Source organism: Stylophora pistillata, chromosome 7 (genome assembly GCF_964205215.1).
Source record: "Stylophora pistillata chromosome 7, jaStyPist1.2, whole genome shotgun sequence".
Taxonomy (NCBI): Eukaryota; Metazoa; Cnidaria; class Anthozoa; order Scleractinia; family Pocilloporidae; genus Stylophora; species Stylophora pistillata.
In genome coordinates this window covers 29,031,403-29,051,193 of record NC_142525.1, presented here as the reverse complement: position 1 = coordinate 29,051,193, position 19,791 = coordinate 29,031,403, and the positions used below count along the sequence as shown (strand labels likewise).

At 38.5% G+C, this 19,791-nt stretch overlaps 2 protein-coding genes across 2 annotated transcripts; both read left to right on the top strand.

The window, feature by feature from the left end:
• Positions 1-2,631: 2,631 nt before the first annotated feature.
• LOC111320767 (COP9 signalosome complex subunit 6) lies at positions 2,632-9,078 on the top strand. Its single transcript, XM_022923458.2, has 10 exons — positions 2,632-2,825; positions 3,023-3,157; positions 4,144-4,232; positions 5,880-5,942; positions 6,097-6,144; positions 6,821-6,935; positions 7,669-7,761; positions 7,873-7,973; positions 8,074-8,142; positions 8,670-9,078. The coding sequence occupies exons 1-10, from the start codon at positions 2,654-2,656 to the stop codon at positions 8,736-8,738; spliced, it is 954 nt and encodes a 317-aa protein (XP_022779193.1). The 5' UTR covers positions 2,632-2,653; the 3' UTR covers positions 8,739-9,078.
• A 357-nt stretch (positions 9,079-9,435) lies between these two features.
• On the top strand, positions 9,436-19,737 carry LOC111320765 (integrator complex subunit 4). The gene is made up of 11 exons (XM_022923454.2): positions 9,436-9,949; positions 10,808-10,875; positions 11,482-11,520; positions 11,966-12,151; positions 12,741-12,880; positions 13,443-13,632; positions 13,915-14,453; positions 15,416-15,714; positions 16,392-17,179; positions 18,534-18,654; positions 19,153-19,737. The coding sequence occupies exons 1-11, from the start codon at positions 9,541-9,543 to the stop codon at positions 19,365-19,367; spliced, it is 2,994 nt and encodes a 997-aa protein (XP_022779189.2). The 5' UTR covers positions 9,436-9,540; the 3' UTR covers positions 19,368-19,737.
• Positions 19,738-19,791: the final 54 nt, after the last annotated feature.

Below are 19,791 nucleotides of genomic sequence, written 5' to 3'. Positions count from 1 at the left end.
CCTGAGCTCTTTCTTATTGGTATTTTATCATTGAGTTAAACTCAGAATAGAATCCGCCTATGACGACAACCGTAAAAGTTTAACAATGAACTTGGAGGGGAAGTTTTTGAGGATTCAGTTCAACATAATTTTGGCTCCGCACGAAATTTTATTTCTTTAACAATCATGATTAGAAACTGAAAAGTGGCAGGGATGGCAGCAATGTGATGTTTATCAGCAGTTCCTTCCACAGAAAATACAGTTTCTGTCTGTTGGCCCTTGAATCCCTCTTCCAAGTAAATATATAAGGACATCCAAATCTACCAAAGAAATATAACATATTCTACAAAATCATTGTAAGTCAGTGAAAAGGACATTTGTACTTCTAGGTGGCGATATATCAAAGCACTTTGATGATAAATAAGGTTCTACATTTTTTACATCCACCAGCATATCAAGTAGTTTTGTACCCCTTCAGTCTTTTGCTTATTTGTATTCCTCAATATTTTGTGTTCTTTTAAAGACAATTAATTGCCATGATTATGGTTTCTTAAAATCATTTTGGTGGCGGAATAACTAAGTTTTGTGTTCAGAGACTGCGAGGCTAGGGAAGATATACAACTCCTGAAAAACCTTGTATCAAATTTTGGACGTAGGAATAGCAATTCTTGGCAAAAATCGAAAGGCAATTTCAATATTAATTGCCAAACGTGCACGATTTTCAGAGTGGACAATAGTAGTTCGAAAGAGAATATGATATTTTTTAATATATTTTTCCGAAATCTTACTGTTTGTTCATAACGTACAGTCAGCTTTAGTATATGCGTAATGTGAGCAACTGCACCCAATTTTTAAATTACCTTCACATTTTCAAAATATCACAAAAAACACGCTGCCAGAAGACAATTAGTAGAGTCCTGAAGTAGCTTAACAGAACTTTACGCAATGATGTTTTAAGAGTCTATTTTAAGGTCATCGTTTGATCAAAACAGAGTTATTAATGTAAAAGTAACATTTATGGACCAAATATTTTTAGACAACTTATAGAATGAAAACAAATCTATATTTGAACCTGAATTCATTTCCGGCTGGGTTGTTTAGCCTATCTTCGGAATCACTCTTCACAGGTTACGTGTACCTCTGTCAAGATTATTGAGAATACATTTTTATCTTTTCAACAAATAATCCGCAAATATTTCTTATTTATCAAACAATATTTTCATGAGCCGTCGCGTTTTGATGAATAAATTATAGTGTGACGTTTTTAAGATCTTGCTCCTGCTACTGTAAGCGTGCGGTAACGTCGGATGACGCTATAGTGGATAACCCCGCATCACGCCTGTAAACGGTGATGTGTTGTGTCAAGGAGCAAGTTGAAAAGAAATTGTGGCGTCGCGTCGGTGGGGGGTATTGGGAATTAATGTAGAGTATAAATTGAATTGATAATATGATTGGCTTCCGGAGAGAGTTCGTAACGCTGAAGTTACGAGCGACAGTTCTTCGTCAGGGCGAAATGTGCAGTATCACGCTTTATTTGAGCGAGAGTTGATGCTCGCAACATTAGCTTTTCCAATTCCAGAACGGAATTTATCTACCTTTATCAACTTTCAGGCAATATCAACAATCAATAAAGGCTGAGAGTTTCTAAAGAAACTGTTTGGGGCTGCGTCGGTGGGGGTAACGAAGTAATTTGGATATATCAACAAAGTTGAAATGGTAAATTGGCCACCGTAACGATTACAAAAGCTGACGTTTCGAGCGTTTGCCCTTCGTCGGAGCGAGTATCAACAATCAACTGAGTGTTGGTAGCACAACAGTTTCTTTGGGAAACTATTTCATATTCCGTTCATCTCCAGCGTCTCAAAAACAAATCACGCCAGCATTTCAGTTGCCGACAGCTTCAGCTGAAAGAAGAAAGATCATTTGGCATGGGAAATAATAATTTTCCCGAAAGAACCTCTCTTGAAACTCTACACTGACTGGATTTTCTTAGATCGACCTCAGACAATGAGTAACGTTTAGACGCGGTTTGAATCCTCGTAATCAGATCAAAAATCTTTTTCGAACCGTGACTGAAATTTTCACGCAAGCTATGTTTCTTAGAAATATGCCGTTGTTAGTGTAGAGCTGGCCTTTATTATTATCAGATAATTTGTTTTTATCAGCTCCTCAGATTAGAGGAACAAATTATCTTTTAATACCCCCATAGAGGCAGCCTCGCGGTTGTAGCATAGTTATCTAAGTGTCGGTCGAAGGTGTTATGCACATACTTGAATGTCATGTACTCTAAATAGTTGTAGTTTGGTATGCTAATTTAGACGGTATTTGAGACTTGTGCGTAAGTTTGAATTGGAATGTATTTTGTGTGTTTTTAGCGAACAGTAAGTTTTAAATTAGTTGGATACTACAGCGGTTTCTTCAAAAACTTACCCCTTTTATTCATTTACTACTCTTATCCGGGTGCCGAAGCACTCTAACATTTGCCAAATAATAATAGTTTGAAATAGAAATCATGAGGTCACGAATATTTTAAAACAATTGAATATTTTCAAAAAATTAAAACGAGAAGCGAAAGGTACACGGGCTCTTGACCTAAGATTGGCCGAGCAGGGATTGAGTGGGAAACATCATACAACTTCAGAGCGGCTACTAAGCTATAGTAGTATAATCCAAGATGGCGTCGTCGATGGAAGTTCAGCCAACTACTTCGAAAGAATCAGAGACTGTTTTGGCGAGTTCTGGTTCGAGTGGAAGCGTATCAGTGGCTCTTCATCCCTTAGTAATTATGAATATATCTGAACACTACACCAGAATAAAAGCACAGTATGGAGAGCCCAACCCACAAGGTGATTTGTTTGCTGCTTACAATTTTGCCGTAAACCGTCTTGGTTTGTCACAGTCTTTCGTTTTTGACAGCACTCATGTTGTCTTTCGTTTAATGTTAGCCTGTTGTGATGTATAAGTAGCCATTGCAATTTAAATTTTGAAACATTCGAAGCCAGTATTCAGTCGTTTCTAACGATTATCACCTCATATTTTCTAGTAATTGGAGCACTACTAGGAACCCAGGATGGCCGTAAGATTGAAATTTTCAACTCCTTTGAACTTCAGTTCGATGTGTTTGATGACGGACAACTTGTGATAAATATAGAATACTATCGCAAAAAAGAGGAACAGTGTGAGTTGATATGAATTTGCTTTTGCAAGGTGGTAGTTGTAATCTGTCATAGTAGACATTTTTCATTTCTTAAGGTATGATGCGGCCAATGGTACTGCGTTATTTGTTGGCACGTGAACCTTACTGAAATTTGGCTGTAAGCAAAAACTAGGTTCATTGAACATAGCCACAGCAGTATACAAACAAACACAGCTGAAAAAGACAATCATTTTAAACAGACAAATACAGCCAAGAGGGTGGCAAAGGGTTTTTGCGTGATGTGTGATGGCCCCAAAATTTGCAGTGTGATGCATGATTGAACTAAAATTATCTGTGTGACAGGGGACCAGACATCACAACCTGATATGTGATTTGCTATTTTACAAGCAGGTGATGCATGATTTACACATCTTACTAATTAGATTTCTGTGATAAGTGAATGCTCTTTGACCTAAAAGGTAGTCTGAGTGTCAGCCATCCTCTCCTAACCCATAAGGGATACTGCAATCCTAAGTAAATGCTCCCTGAGGGTCAGTTTTCAACAAGTAAATCGTCTCTATTTGTCTAACAAAAAGCAATATGACGAGTGAAATGCTGTTCATTCCAGAGTAAAAAACATTGATGCAATAGAATTTTAAATAATACATCCAGTAGGTTGAAATCAAACAGTATTGGTTTAGTGTACTGACTCCTTTTTATGTGATGTATAAATTGGTTAAAAAATTCTCTGTGATGCATCATCTAATAAAAAAATTCAGCACAGTGTTTGATTGGAAACTCCCCCTTTGCTACTCTCAGCTGAAAGAGACACTCATATTGATGGATGTTCAGGGCAGCTTAACCACCAATTTTTGCTGCCTAGGGAAATAAACAATCATTCCACACTAGAGAAAAGCAACATTTACATTGTGTAGTATACACATTTATCTTTGTGCTGCCCTGTACAGAAACACAGTCAAACCATTCTATATCTTGTTCATGTTACCTGACTGGCAATATATTTTTAGTTCACCAGGTGTTTAAGAATTTGGATTTCCTTGGATGGTACACCACAGGATCAAGTCCCACTGAGAATGATATCAGGGTACACAAACAGGTACCTTACATGACCATTATAATTTTATATTTCATCAACATCGGGCACTGTACAGTTGTGTGTTTGAGAATACTGTCTCAGATCTATTTCAGAAGACCATTGCTGGCTTTAATCATAATTCTATTTATACAACAATTACTTTCTCCCGACTAAGGTTGGGAGAACTTGCCAACCATGTGATTGTATTACACTGTATACTGCAGTGTCCTCAGAATTCACTGGTTTAAAATGAAGTGAACAAGGACAGAAAAGACAGAAAATGACACACAAATTTTTTTGACATTATTCAAGCTCAATAACTAGTTTTACCCAATGTAATTATCATACCATTGTATCCAATCTGATTAAAAACAAGAAACTGGCTTTCTGTGTTACTTTTATACTGCCTTGTGAACTGAGGTTGAGAATGCCTAAATACTCTATTTGATAGAAAGAGTACAGTTTACCCATATGGAAAAATTATTATATTTTTGTAGTGGAATAATAAATCTTCTATTCCCTGGTGTTGATGAAATTGATCATACATGAAGACTTTATGACTTTATGGGCATTGCCTTAACCCTTTCGCTGACAGGTTCCTGGGGACTCAATATTTTTCTATGATGTAAGCCGACAAATCAGGCCACAGCTCATCAAATTTTAAGTTCAACCCCAACAAACTATATCTCATTTTAATCAGTAAAAATTTTACAAACATTTAAGATTATTTGTTACATATGGGTCCTTCTGCACATAATTTGGGGCAAGAAAAGCCAAGCATAACAAAATTTTTGAGGAGTATGTTGTTTTTCCTGCTCTACTAAGACAAGGCATCAACGTACTTGTGAGCATAACTTTTGTATTATGTAAAAGTGTATTATTTCAGGAACCAAACACTTTTTATTCCATCCAATTATCTTGATTGCAACCAAAGTTATGCCTTTTACTGTTCATCAAGGTGCGGCTTAGCAATTTTCAAAAATTAAAGGATATGTGATATTGCTGAATTATACTTGAGTAATTATACTTGAGTAACAACTAGCTAGCTTCACTTGAAATCACCAAAATAGTAACCATGAAGGACACAACCATAAATGGACAATAAGGTAAAAATGGTTCTGTTCTGACTTATGAAAAAATTACAATCCATAGCAACCGTCAAGAATGTAGGCACAGGAAAAAATGCAGTATGAAATACTTGACATACATTCAAAGATACAGTTCACAAGTCTAAATAGTCACGGTCCTTTTCCCTCAAAAGAAAACTTCATTAGGATCATCCTCTAACACATTTCACTGTGCTTCCTCGACTGGAATCTGTGCTGATGCCATTTTTAAAAGGATATTATTGCATGAGCAAATTTTTTGCGCGAAAAAACCGGTCAAATTTGCTATAAACAGCGAGAAAAACGGCTACGAATGAAGGAACATGACTTGACAAACCATAATAATCTTTAAGAACTCAAAACAATACTATCTGGGGGTCCCCTGAGGTTTCTAGTATAGAATTCGTACGTTTGCCAGCGAAAGGGTTGATTAAGCCATTGAAAAAGACGTGTTTACATGTTGTCATTCACGTGTGTGTTCAAGAATATATATCAAGAATTAATACCCTAACACACTGAAAATAAAACTTGAAATAATGAAAATGTCATTGTTTCTCATCAGATATGCGAGATAAATGAAAGTCCGCTATTCCTGAAACTCAATCCACTTGCCAAGACCAATGATGTAGGTTTGCATTGATGACTATATTTAGATTTTTTGCAAGTTACTGTGGACCTTGATTTGCCCTGGGATTAAAGGGGAAAATATTTTTTATGATGTTCATGCTATACTATAGACACCTCATGTCTGTCTCTTATTTATCTCTTTTTTGTTTCAGTTACCAATCAGCTTGTTTGAATCTGTGATTGATATTGTGGAAGGAGCCGTAAGAATTCATTCCATTTTGCTTATGAAATATATATATCTTATTAACCAAGCATGAGGGCCGTACTGGGAGAATATCGGCCCGAGGTCTTGACAGTACGGACCGAGCGCAGCTCGGTCTGTACAAAAAAGACCGAGGGCGGATATTCTTCCAGTACGGTTCCGAGCAAGCTTGGTTAATAAGAGATCTATTATATGACTGAAGTTCAAAGGGACACAAGTGCAGTATCTTTCGGGACCATTTGGGACAGTACCCGGTCCAATACTGAGAGAATATTGACCGGCAATAAAGCATTTTGATTGGTTGATTTTAGTTATTGGCTCTCTGACTGCCCAAGTCGTGTAATAATGCTGAATACTTAACATGTTCACATTTATTTTGAACCTTATATATACACCTTATCATCAGTTTGCATATTCTTCGTACTGTTTGCTATACACTTGGTGATGACACAGAGCAATAACTTTTAACAATCAAGAGCTTCTTCAGTTGGTGACCATTTCCTTTATTCTCCTGACCTTAATGTGTGATTCAGGGATGATATTGTAAGGAGAAATTAGATGCTGATCACTTTGAGGAGTCACGGGGTTAGGATACCAAGAGATTTTGCTGATAAAGAAGAATTATTGAAAAAAAAATATCCAATGTACCATTATTTAACATTGCTCACTTTCAGACACGTATGTTGTTTGTGGAAACTCCCTACACCTTAGCTACAGAAGAAGCTGAGAGAATTGGAGTGGATCATGTGGCCAGACTATCAAATACTGGTACAGTTGACAGCTCAACAGGTATGCAAACAGAGAAAAAATCAATGATAATTAAGTAATAGTGCTTTTCTCATAATGTCATCGCTTCCAGTGCACATTGTTGGTCATGTTCAGGTGCTGAGGTCAACTTTGTTGTAAGGTGCCACCCAAAGAAACAGCATTCTTCACTGTGATTAGTTGGTTTGAATTAATTAAGTCCAGGGAGGTCCATGTGTCATACCTGACAGCCCAATATTTTGATCTGCAGTTATCATAAGTAATGACTGTCATTCTTTATTTTTTTCTTCCTTTTCAAATTCTTCCTTTAGCTCCAATTTTTTTTCTCTTATCAAAGTGCCTGCAATGCTAAATGGGTCATAAGATAAGTCATAATATTTATTTCATGTCTGGGTGTTGGTGTGACTGCAGGCATGAGCAACATCACAACCACAACCACGTGACTGTAACTGGGTCAGAAAGGACATTTAGTAAGGCTGTGAACCATGTTGCGGTAAATGTTCTTCCCAGTGCAGCAGTGATTACTTGTGGCAGTGATATGTGAGGAGGTGTGTGTCATTTGTTATCCTCAAGATGCCCCTGACATTACTTAATTGCCTTATCTACAGGCAAATGAAGAGAGAATTTGAAGATGAAAGATCACGGAGGGTCGTGGGTTCAAGTCCCATCTGGGACTCGAATTATTTTTGAAGAGAGAATTGTTTGGCATTTAATGTTTCCAATGGCTGATCCGATGGCTATTTTGTTTGTTTTCTAGTGTCAGAACATCTTCTAGCTCAGTACAATGCAATCAAGATGTTACACTCCAGGGTCAAGATGATTTTAGAGTATGCTAAAGCAGTGAAAAATGGTAACATACATAGTCTACTGCTTTTTGCTTTCAGGAAAAAGTCAACCATTCAAAATTTGTCAATGGCAATTGTAAAATCTTTCCTCAACCTTTTTCTCTATATCTGTTCAGGTGAAACACCATGTAATCATGATATAATGCGTGATGCTTTGAGTCTGATCCAAAGACTTCCTGTCATGAAGACTGGTTTGTTCAGAGAAGATTTTTATAATGTATGTTGATTTTCATTCTATGAAGTATTTTGATTTAGTGTTTAATTAATGATGATTTCTTCCACAACACTTCAACTGGGTGTTTAACTCTCTTTTTCAGCAATGTAACGATATTATGTTGATGTGTTATCTGTCTACAATAACAAAAGGAGCCAACAGTCTTAATGAGGTAGGCTGAATATTCCTATTATGACACAAACTTCTCAATCTGGCAGTTTTGAGGGAGTGTATGGAAAGTGTAGGGGTCAGAGGTGCAAAACCAACAATTTGAGCTTTTTGCTGAGAAACTAATGCCAAGAATCCACTGTCTTCTTTTTACTGTGCTTTCAAACACCATTTATTGCCAAATTGTCCCAACCAATATCAAAACACCTTGCAATAAAAATAAGGCATCACCTGGTAAGGAATAAGAACATTTCTAAGTGAGCTTTAGCTGTGGGTACATAAGGCTGCACTCTAAGAAAAATCATCTCCTTTATTCTGAAGATCTTGATGAATGATTTGTGAAGCAGTAATTACTGTAATGAAAAATGAGATGCTGGTTATTCTTAGGATTAAGAGTTAACCTAAATTTTTTGGGCATTTCTGAGAGTTTTTTTTTTGTTTACAAGAACTATAAATATTATCAATGTTTACTATTAACACTTTCGGAGTGAAGAACTACCAAATAAACTAAGTTTTGTTCTTCTTTTTCAGTTCATTAACAAGTTCAATGTGGTTTATGACCGTGGAATGGGAAGACGAATGAGAGGAACACTATTTTAGGGTCTGAAATACGAGAATTTGAAACGCAGTATTGTTCACGAAGAAAGTGTTCTTGGAAACTGAAATAAAACGTTTGTGGTTTGCAATGTGATAAAAAAAGGACAAAACAATAAAAACAGAGGTTAGCTGTATAAAAAAGTTATGGCAACACATGCATTAGGCTAGCCCCAGTGCAAGATTCTTTAAGACTTTCAAATATGCAATTTTTGCGTACATGTATGATCAGTAATTTGTTAATTTCTCCACAAGTTACAAATTGCAACAAGTCTGTCGATATGCATCAATAACTTGTCTTGTAAATATGGTTAATTAATTTGTGAAAATAAATGATTTTAATCTACTGCTCTACAAGTTTGTTTTTTAACATTTCATTTGTTCAATACAATGATCTCAGTGACATTTATTTCCAAATGGAAAATTTTCAGCCATAAAAAATGCAAGCAATGCACTTTTGGTGGAAGTCAGCCAATTTGTACCTATATACTCCTACTTTAAAAGTTTTAAGTAACAAATTGAAGAAAGAGCCCATTCCCTATTGCCACCATCACGAAGTACTTGTACAAATTAAAATGAAACATCTTGAAAGGAGAGCTATAGTGTGATTGCCATGCGCAATGGTCGTGTTTGAGGCAACCGGAAGAAACCGGAAGATTAATAATTATGAAAAGCTATTTGCCCCAGTACTTCCTCGGTTGCACCAGACTGAGGTTTCAGCATATCCATCATGGCGCCCGAACTTGGGTTTTTGTTATCTCTATGTTACTCACCTGAACGTGCTTAAATATCTCAAACGATCAAAGCCATGAAGAGATCAAGCCCCGACTATTCCACCACTGTCGTGGAAGAAAAGCCGGTAGAGACTCTAGATTATGGCACTCAAAATCAGCCAGTTTTGAAATTGAAGAGGAGTCGACAAGCTCTCGATGCTTCCAAGAGGCTTGCATTTGAACTGTCACAGTTCTCTACTCAACAAGAAATCCTTCAAACTCTTGTAGATCTCGAAAAAGAGCTTCCTTTAGAGTCGCTAGAAGTTGTGGAATTCGCCATTAGATCTTTGTGGGAGAGGTTTTACCATACTGAAGACGCTGCTGTTAGGGTGAAAGTTATTTCTTTGCTTGGAAGTGTGACTAGATTTCCCGGAGTCAATGTCCAGGCGATCGCTGAAGAGTTAATCAAACTACTAAACGTAAAGGATGAAGACAGGACTAAAGGTAAAAGTTTTGGTTGTAGCAAAGTGTTACTTGATAGAAGTGATGGACAAGATGTTTACTGGTAGAAGTGTACAGTCATTTACCATGGCTGGAAGAACAGGAATTTAACAGGGGAATGGGGCTTGGGTTGGGCAATGGACCAGTGCTAGAGGTAAGACGTGCAGCTTTCCATTTCCCTGGGTCTGCTATATTTGAGTTGTTTACTTGAAAGAGTTGACTATCAACAGACTAGTCTGCAGAGTATGACAGAATTTGAAGTGGTCTAGTGCATGGTGAGGCAATTCTGCCATGTAAAATGCATGGTGTGTAAGGAAAAATTTAGCCATATCCTGCAGACAGGTCAATGTGGCCTCATCTGTATACAATTGTCTTTAATTAAAGCTCGCCATGTCTCCTAGCAACTTATTGCTAGAGTATTCAATAGATGTATGAAAAGTAATGGGCTCAACTGCCTTTGAATACTTTGTTATTTGCATCTCCCAAGCTCACAAAGCTCACAAAAGAAGATGAACTTTATCATGAACACTGGAGCTTCAAGAATGGTAACATTGTGCAAAATAGCAAAAAACACAACATCATCACTTGAAAGTTGCCAAAAAACTGTAAAATAACTCATACCCTTTACACAGCTATACTGCATTCTTACATGTAAATTTTGGATGTTTACGTCACGAGATATAAGGTGACTGTAATACCTCAATATCTTATTTTATTGGCCAAAAAATGACAAAGCGAACTGATCAACACCAAAAACCCTGATAACTCCTGGACACTGGAAAAATATGTGGTATAACCTCAAGAAACAACCCCAATACTGATAAATGAAAGTAGTTTCTGTTTTTTCTATTTTCCTGGCAGATTCTCACAAAGTATGCTCTCAAATATTCGATACTCTCTTAAGACTTGGAAGACTTTTTGATGAGGAGGTAGGATGTTATTATGGCAAGCCAATGAAACTAACCCCTTAAACTTCCAAGATATGATTGTTAATTCTCCCTTCAAGCTGCTACTAGTTTCCTTGTAAATTAGTTACAAGAATTTGATGTAAATATTTAGTAAGAAAGATGGAAAGTTTGAGCTTAGTAAAGAAATAGAGAAAGATGTTTTTTTGTCTTGTTGTGAGAGTGGGGCAAAGGAAAAATTCTGAGTCTCCCCACAACGGATGGAACCTAAGACCTTCAGATTTTGCACTTACATTCTCTACCGCAGAGCCACAGAGACTCTGTGGTGAGCAAGGCCCATTACAAAGTTCATATATGACACGCGTCCTGCATACTGTTAGGATTGGCAGTGTTGATAGATCAAGACCAACTTCTGTCTGATAAGTTTTAGAATTCTCGTCACCTGTTTGCTGGATAATGTATGGATATTAAAGGGAGAAGTTACATGTTAATCACTTCTGGTCAAGTATTATTACGTCAAAATAATTTGTAATTTTTTTAGCCAAGAAATTATATAATCATCATCTTCATCAACATTACAGTAGTTTAAAAACAAATGATTTAACACACCTGCCGTTCTTCTCCGTCTAGGCAAAGATTGTCCACCACATTGAGAAGAGTGCCATTGAGGTACAACCTGTGAAAAATTTTATCACAAATATGAGACAAGAGAGCATGGAATTACACGACTGGGACATTTTTAATCTAAATTATTGCAAGACTCAAAAGGAATTAGTATATATTAAAAGTTACCTTCCTTACCTATTCCTATTTGGCATTGGTTGTGTTATTTATCAGTGAGAGGGGATCTCTTTTGCTAGAAAACAGTTTTATAAGATAGTTCATGTTACTCATTTAAAGAAAGAAAAAGGCTAGGCAATATTTGTAGCCCATGAATGCTGCCATCTGCTTTTTATATTTATTAAGCCATAAAAAAATGTACAAATTTGTCGGACTAAGCAATGCCTAGGTTCCACTGTGCAAATGATTGGGTTCCTGTACAGATTTATTTTGAACAAGTGTTACTATACTTTGTTCAGCCTGACACATATTTGCTTTTTCTTTTTCTTCGAAGCATCTTAAGGACCCTCATTTTTCAGTACGCTGCCGATGCCTTTGTCTGATTGGTCATCTGAATCAAGGAACAGAAGGCTCCCCAAGCAAGGTGGGGTCTGAACCACAGGTTGTGGCACAGAGCTTGTTAGCAAGTTTTGCAAAAGACAGTGACCCCAGGGTACGAACAAGTGCTTTGCAAGCCTTGGTAAGTTGAAATTCATTCAAATTGTTCCATATCCATAAAAGGTTGGTGTCAATTATCACTAATTCAGTAAATTCATTAACTGTTCCTTACTGAGCAAGAAATAGATTGGGAGACAACTCAAATGCCTTATTTCATGATAGCTGGGCTCGACACTAATGGTAGCCCACTAGCCACAGACTTGTAGAAATTCAGTTTTGGCTAGTGGTTTTCAATTTCCACTAGCCAGTTTGGCTAGTAAACAGACTAAAATTGTCGTAATATCTAAAAACATCTAAGATGTCACTAGCCACTTGGCTCGTAAGTTGAAAAGTTAGTGTCGAGCCCTGTGATAGACTTACTCCCTTAAGAATGACCACAAAGAAATTTACCCTTACAATATAAAATTAAATACATTCTGAAGTACAAAGGTGATGAGAAAATATCAACCAGGAAATAACTTAACACCAAACTCTCAGAACTTAAGTTTTAAAGGAATATATGGAAAGCAGTGCAGAGAATTTATATATCGATCTTGAGAGTGTAAAGGTACAAGAATGCTGGGTGTGTGACTATATCCTTTTGTGAATGTATGGATTGATCTTCTTTATAGCTGACATTGCATGACAGAGGGCAGAAACTGGACATGGCGGTTTATGATCAGGCGTCGCTGGCTTTGAATGATGACTATGAGGATGTGCGTATGGCAGCCATCAAGTTAGTTTGGGTTTTCAGTCAGGCTGATCCTGAAAGGTTTGTCCACTTTAGATACCTTTAACCCTTAACCCTTGAATTCCCAGAAGCGATTAACAAGTGACTTCTCCCTGTAGTATCTTACATTATTAAAAACTGGATCATTGGATAATGCAATTCAAGACTTTTTATTGGCTCAGCCATTATGGTATATGAGCCAATATACCATAATCTACAAATATGGTAAGCGTACGCGTCAGCTTAAAATCAAAAGGGAGCTAAAAAAATACCGTTTCTTCTCACAAAATAATAATTTCTTGGGGGCGTTTTTAATAAAACAATTATTCAGCCAACAGGTAATGAGAATGCTCAAACTCATCAGTTAGAAGTTGCTATCTTGATCTAACACCAAAATCTCGTCACTAATTTATAAGGAAATGATTAATAGCTAGATTGGAGAATTAACAAGTAGGTCTTCAGATTTGAAGGGTGAACAACCTAACATTGGTGCTCACACGGAGAGTTTATTGAACAATCAATAGCTTCTCAAAGTGGTGATGATTTCCTTCATTTTCTTAAAATAGTTATTGTGTTGTAAATTTTGTTACTCTTCACGCTATAGGACTGTAAAGTTACCATCATCTGATGAGGTTCGCCTGGTGGACGATGCCTTTATAAAGATCTGCCACATGGTGAATGATCTGTCCATGACTGTCCGCAGAGAGGCAGCCGGTTTACTTGGCTCTCTTCATCTCGTTAGTCAAAAGTTTTTGGAGCAGACATTGGATAAAAAGCTTATGTCCCATCTTAAGGCAAGTCACAGTGGTGAATGAACGCATTTTACCTATTAAGAAAATTTTCAAATGAGCGTCGAAAAACCAAAACCATAGAAATCGCAACTACCAATCTGAATGAAGGTTAACTTCGTCACTGAACGATGAGAACTCGGAGTAAAAACAAGCAATCTACTTGAAAACGCAGAAACTTGTTATTTTTCTGATGCAATACAAAAATGCAAAGAGCGGTTTTCCTTCGGTTTTTTCTCGATGTAAGATCTTCTTAAAAAGTGGCAAATTTTCGTCTTTGAAATTCAGAGAAAGAAAACGGAACACGAGAAGCGACGTGAGATTCACGCCTCGGGGGGAGCAGATGGCGGCGGGTGGAGCACGGGGCGCACATGGGGTGACAAGGCCCCTGAACCTGAAATCGACCCGGAGGGCGTCAGTCTGATGAGCAGCGGGGCGTGCGGCGCGTTTGTGCACGGGCTGGAAGACGAATTCATGGAGGTACGTTCCGCGGCTGTGGATTCTCTTTGTGAGCTGGCCTATCGCAATTCATCTTTCGCTGTGCAGTCCTTAGACTTCCTGGCAGACATGATGAATGATGAGATAGAAAGCGTCCGGCTCAGTGCTATCAACAGCTTGCGGAAAATCAGCCAGCACATTCAGCTGCGTGAGGACCAATTGGAGACGCTCCTCGGTGTCCTGGAGGATTTCTCGGGGGATACCCGAGAGGCTGTGCGTGAGTTGTTATGTCACTGTGTGTTCGCCACAAGGGCGTGTCTTCACGCTGCCATTCACGCGTTGCTTGGAAACCTGTCAAAATATCCTCAGGATAAATCGTCCATCTGGAGGTAACTGTACATCTACAGTTAGCAGTGCTTTTCATTTGTATATTCGTATAAATCTACAGGCGTTCTTTTACAAATGCTGCAGTCTGATTGCCCACGCTACCCGCTATCTATTACTTGGTATATAACAAGCTTAATTACACACACTTTTTGATTGGTTGTGACTTATGATCCATTGGAGGACAAACGCGTAGATAACGTCACCATTAACAGTATTTTGCCTTTTCTTTTATAAACAAGTATATTCCTTGTTGCTATGGCTCTGTACGGTAGTTGATCACAGAGGACGTCAAAATCTGTTAAGAACTTCAGTGACACACTCGGCTGCGCCTCGTCTGCGCCTCGTTTGTGCCTCGGCTGTTCCTCGGCTGTTCCTCGTCTGTGCCTCGGCTGTTCCTCGGCTGTTCCTCGTCTGTGCCTCGGCTGTACCTCGTCTGTGCTTCGGCTGTGCCTCGTGTACCACTTTTTTGTTCTTACCACATTTTGAAGTTATCTGAGATCTGTTACTGAACAGACACACGGCAACAGGGAATCTATTTGTTTAACCCTTTACACCCTAACATCAGTATGCATATTCTCTTTACTGTTATCTATACATTTTCCAGGGTGCTGACAGGAGAATTTCTTTGACAATCAAAAGCTTCTTTCGTTGGCGATCATATCCTTTATTCCCATGACCTTATTGTTTGAACCAGGGGTAATATTTTAAGGAGAAAGTGGGGGTCAAAGGGTTAGTAGATGAAGAGGAACATTTGGAAGCCTGACATAAAGTAGGCGGTTGTAACAAAAATGACCGAAAAATTGGCGCTCTCTTGTCGTTAAGTTTGAACGACTGGTAGATTGGCCTTCTTCAATTATCACACGAAAGACAGCATTCATTGATAGCTGCCTACCTTCACTGAGTATCAATTTTACTTTAAAGAGAGAATTAAAAATAACTTTTTTTCTGTCATTTTCTTAATCAGGTGTTCCAAGTTTTTGGGTGAAAAGCATCAACATATTGCTTCCTCGCTTGTACCAGAACTTCTTTCTACCCATCCATTTTTTGCCACCCCAGAGCCATCCATCGATGATCCAGCTTACGTTGCAATTCTTATCCTCGTGTTTAACGCTACAGCCAAAAGTCCCACAATGTTAGCTATGTTCCCAGATCACACCACTCGACATTACGCTTATTTGCGGGACAGTCAACCCGACCTCGTCCCGCATCTTGATAACGAGAAGAGCGTCTCAGATGTGCATAGTAAAAGGTTTGAGGAAGGAGGTAAGACAAGGTCACTTACAAAAACTCATTTCAATTTTTATTCTGTATATAGTTATATACATATTTTTTTCTTTTTTTTTTTTCCTTTCAGGGAAGTTTTATCATAGGCTTAACCTCTAAACTTCCCTTATCAAATTTTGTATATCTAAATTTGAATAAACATGTATGAGATTATAAACATGTGTAGGTAATCTTTCCACATGGTTAAAGCATTCAAGCACGGTTGATCTGCGTTCGAATCCTTATTGCAGATTCCGCCTTTTTCCTTGTCCTTTTTTCGTGCAAAATAAAAATAACCACCTCATCGATACTAAATATGCGTGTTCTCGCCCACTACCGTGGGAGAAGCGGTGGCCTGGTATTAGTGCGCTAGACGACATAGGTAACAAACTTCAACTTCAAGCCCAGGCCGGCTCGGTTATGTTGTGTTCTTAAGCAAAACCTCCACAAGGCCTTTCTCCGCCCAGTAGAGTAAATAGGCGTATTTACCATGGGCATATTTTTTTCACATTTACCGACGACCACCTGGGAAACCTGAAAAAAAAAAAAAAAAATGTTCGGGTGGAGATGTATAAACAATGATCGTTTTAGGCCAGATGGCCTATAAGACTTAACCACCACCTGCTACTTACACAAATTATTTGATTTATTTTCTTGTTCTCCTCATTCCGATTCAGGATCACAAACTGCTAAGAGCTTCTTTGAAAGCGTACAATTGCGGCTTCAACACGTCACATCACTTAAGCTAGTAAACAAACAACAAATATTGAAAACAGCCATTCAAGACCTTAAACACGTAAAGAGCATTGATTCACGGCTTAGCGCCGATGCAGAATGTCTTTGCCTTTATCTCCAATGCAAGCTGATGATCGTTCAGGCTCAACAAGACAATATGTGGACTGTTCCAGCGGCTCTGTGTACTCATCAAAGTTCTGGTCTCAAATCCCTGGTTGAAAGCATCCTGTCGACATCGTATCGTGTTGAACATACCTTTACTGGTTTGAGTTCTCAGCAAATCTTCCTTCTTCGACAATTAAGACTCATTGCACATGCGTTACAGATCTTAGTCACACAGCGATCTAGTCGAACTAACGAGAGAAACCTAAATTCCATGTTACAAGTTTGGGAATCATTTTTAACCAGAATAAAAACCTTCTCCAACTTCATCAACACAGAGAACATCAACACGGATGCTTTCTGCGCAGAGGTAGTTTCGTTTCCCGGTTTCTTCGAGTCCAACATAACAAATCCGTCCGGAGTTGTGGATTATGTTCAATCTATCATGCTTTCTCATGAAGTCCCATGGTTAGAATTGCACTCTAGCCTGAGCCAGGCATCTGCAGTACTAAATGAACCCCGCGGAAGTTCGGATAATCCCCTTTGCTTTTCTGCTGGCCTAACACTGGGTATCAATGTTGAAGCTATGTTGGAGAACGTCCCTGATGCGAGAAAAGTTAGAGTGCAGGTGAGTGTTACTTTGTAGTCAAACGAGCTTGCGACCAGGCCTTCATTATCCGCACGTGCGTGTCTTAGCGCGCGGGAAAGAATGAGGCCCTGAGCCTTGTGTGAAACGGCAAACGTCAGCTTACCCTTTCACGTTTCACGTAGAATCGCATTACTGAACAAAATCTCCCATTCTGATTGGTTAACGAAGCAAGGAGGTTAGCGTGGAATCGCGAGTTAAAAACGAGGTTAAGTGACATTGCTTCGCATCTATGCATACATAACAACTATAAGTAATGCTGTTTTCTTTCTTTTTTTTTTTAATTTTATTCAATTATGCGATTCAAGGAAAATCCATTACTTGACTCATGAATTCCACTTTAAATTGCTCTAGAAAACCGAAATCGCACTCATCGCTTTGCGATTCGTGTGATATCGGTCTTCGCGTGCAATTTTGAAATGCGGAATTCCGCCGTCAAGTAATGAATTTTCCTATAAAATAGCTTTAGCTTCGTGTAAGCTCACGTCATGGTGGATTTGAAGGCGCCCTTGTATGACTTACAAGGAATAGTATTGGTGCCCTTTTCCGGCAATTGATTCCACTCGGTGAGAGAAAAAGAAAAGAAAATCTTACGTACACGGTAAACGCGAAATAGGTTACTTTCACGTAGAGAGGGCAAAGTGCAACACGCAAACGCGAAAAAATGGCGTTCACGTTTCACGTAAACGCGGTACTAAATCTCTCTAATTATGATGGCGGACTACGTGAAGATAGGAATTTGTAACCCCTTGAACCCTAAGAGCGTAATTTCTCCTTACAATATCACCTCTGAATCACACATTAAGGTCAGGAGAATAAAGGAAATGATTGATAAGGCTTATTTTCTGTTCTTTCGTTTTCTAAAAGAATTTAAGAAAAATAAAAGAGCGAAGCGGAAGTTAGTTCTACCGGAAGTTATGTTACTGAGTTTGTTATTGATTGACAGTTTAAAAATAAAAAGACCCGGATTGACGGGAGGTGTGATGACGCCATAAAATAAAAAGGGGAAAACATCTAGTGTGGTTTTTTTCGTTGTTTCTTTTACGGGATTTTTTAACAAGTTTGGAAGTTTGGATAGGGAAAATTTAGAAACCTAAGGAGAAACAATGATTACTAATCAAAGACGCTCTTCATTGTTCATTGTTAAATAAATTCTCCTTGTCAGCACCTAAGAAAATTTATGCAGAACAGTATGGAGAATATGTTCACTGATATTAGGGCATAAGGGGTTGAAACAATCTCCCTTGTAAATCACCATCCGTACTTCTTCGACACCGACACAGGTTTTACTTTATCTGTGAAAGGTGAAGGCTAACCAGAATCGGTCTATTTACAGGTTGTGTTTCCTGATCTGAGGTGTCATTGGTTTATTCCCAAACGTGACGATATCCACGTGCTTTCTCCAGCGAAGCAGCGACTTGCCACGACTGTCATTTTGTCGCACTCGGCATGGTCAGGTAAACTGTCGCCATCTTGTCGTTATTTGAATCAAGGATAGCATACTCAATGCCCACTGTTAGTGCAGGCAGTGACACAGCGGGCGAACGACTAACGATCGTTGTGGCGGTTGTCAATCCTGACCCCCGCCATTTTTCACGCTCCCGCGAAAGCCTAGTCCTATCCAGAACCAAGAAATGTTTGCCCCTCACCTCTGTGAAACTGGGTTCGATTTCTTGGGGTGATGTCACATGTGGGATGAGTTTTTTTCATTGGTTCTCATTCTTGCCGCGTGGGTTTATCTACGGTTTCTGCAGTTTTCCTCCCTCCATAAAAATATGAACTCCAAATTACAGTTACAACCAGGAAAACAAGAAACGAAGAACAAATCTGTGGAAGTGCCTGTGCCAAATTCCACGTTATTGATAATGCATTTTATTGATTACGCTGAATAACCCACTGCACCGGTCGGTATATTCGTGACTATGTCTCTACTTTCCTCTATTTTATCATTTCAGAACCCGGTTTGGTAGATGTATCCTTAGTTCTCAAGTACACACCTGACGTTTATGAAGAAAGTGTACTGAAACTCGGTTCACGTGAAGATAGCTCCACAGATGTAGAGACGCTAGGTATAAAGCAGACGAAAAGCGCCAAGGACAGTTTGGTCGACGGCGTAATAAATCTTTGTCCACCTGTTCAAGTATGCATCATGCCAAAGGCGCTAAGATGAGAAAGGACTGGTTGGATCACAACCATTGAAGGCTAGAAAGCTCGTCACCCGTTATACAGGCCTTTTTTCACGCTGTGATTTAATGCACGCATGTTTGCGGTCTGTGACAGTTTCCAATACCTTCATGCCTAACTGCACTTACCACGCCAGTTTGTTACCATCACATTTTGCCGGGTTCCGCGTCTTTTTTCCCAGCTAAGTGCTTGACTTCGTTCGTGCTTTCGGTTATCTTCCTTTTTCACGATTTTGCGCTGCGACCTTCCATCAATATCGCAACTAAGGCAGTAAGAACTTAATAAGCATTGTAGCATTTTTAGACAACATTTAGTCAAACTACACTGCGACAAATAAAATGAAAAATAATTTTCAATGTTGTTGTACTTGGAATTAGTGTGAATAAAATAGTGGAAAAAAAATTCCTTAC

What these genes read in the sequence shown, in the direction of transcription:
- LOC111320767 (XM_022923458.2), top strand. Translation starts at nt 2,654, where the DNA reads ATGGCGTCGTCGATGGAAGTTCAGCCAACTACTTCGAAAGAATCAGAG. An exon ending in TGGAGAGCCCAACCCACAAG is followed by an intron (nt 2,826 to 3,022) that starts GTGATTTGTTTG and finishes CATATTTTCTAG; the next exon opens with TAATTGGAGCACTACTAGGA. An exon ending in GAGCCAACAGTCTTAATGAG is followed by an intron (nt 8,143 to 8,669) that starts GTAGGCTGAATA and finishes CTTCTTTTTCAG; the next exon opens with TTCATTAACAAGTTCAATGT.
- LOC111320765 (XM_022923454.2), top strand. Translation starts at nt 9,541, where the DNA reads ATGAAGAGATCAAGCCCCGACTATTCCACCACTGTCGTGGAAGAAAAG. An exon ending in TTGAGAAGAGTGCCATTGAG is followed by an intron (nt 11,521 to 11,965) that starts GTACAACCTGTG and finishes TTTTCTTCGAAG; the next exon opens with CATCTTAAGGACCCTCATTT. An exon ending in AGTCAGGCTGATCCTGAAAG is followed by an intron (nt 12,881 to 13,442) that starts GTTTGTCCACTT and finishes TTCACGCTATAG; the next exon opens with GACTGTAAAGTTACCATCAT.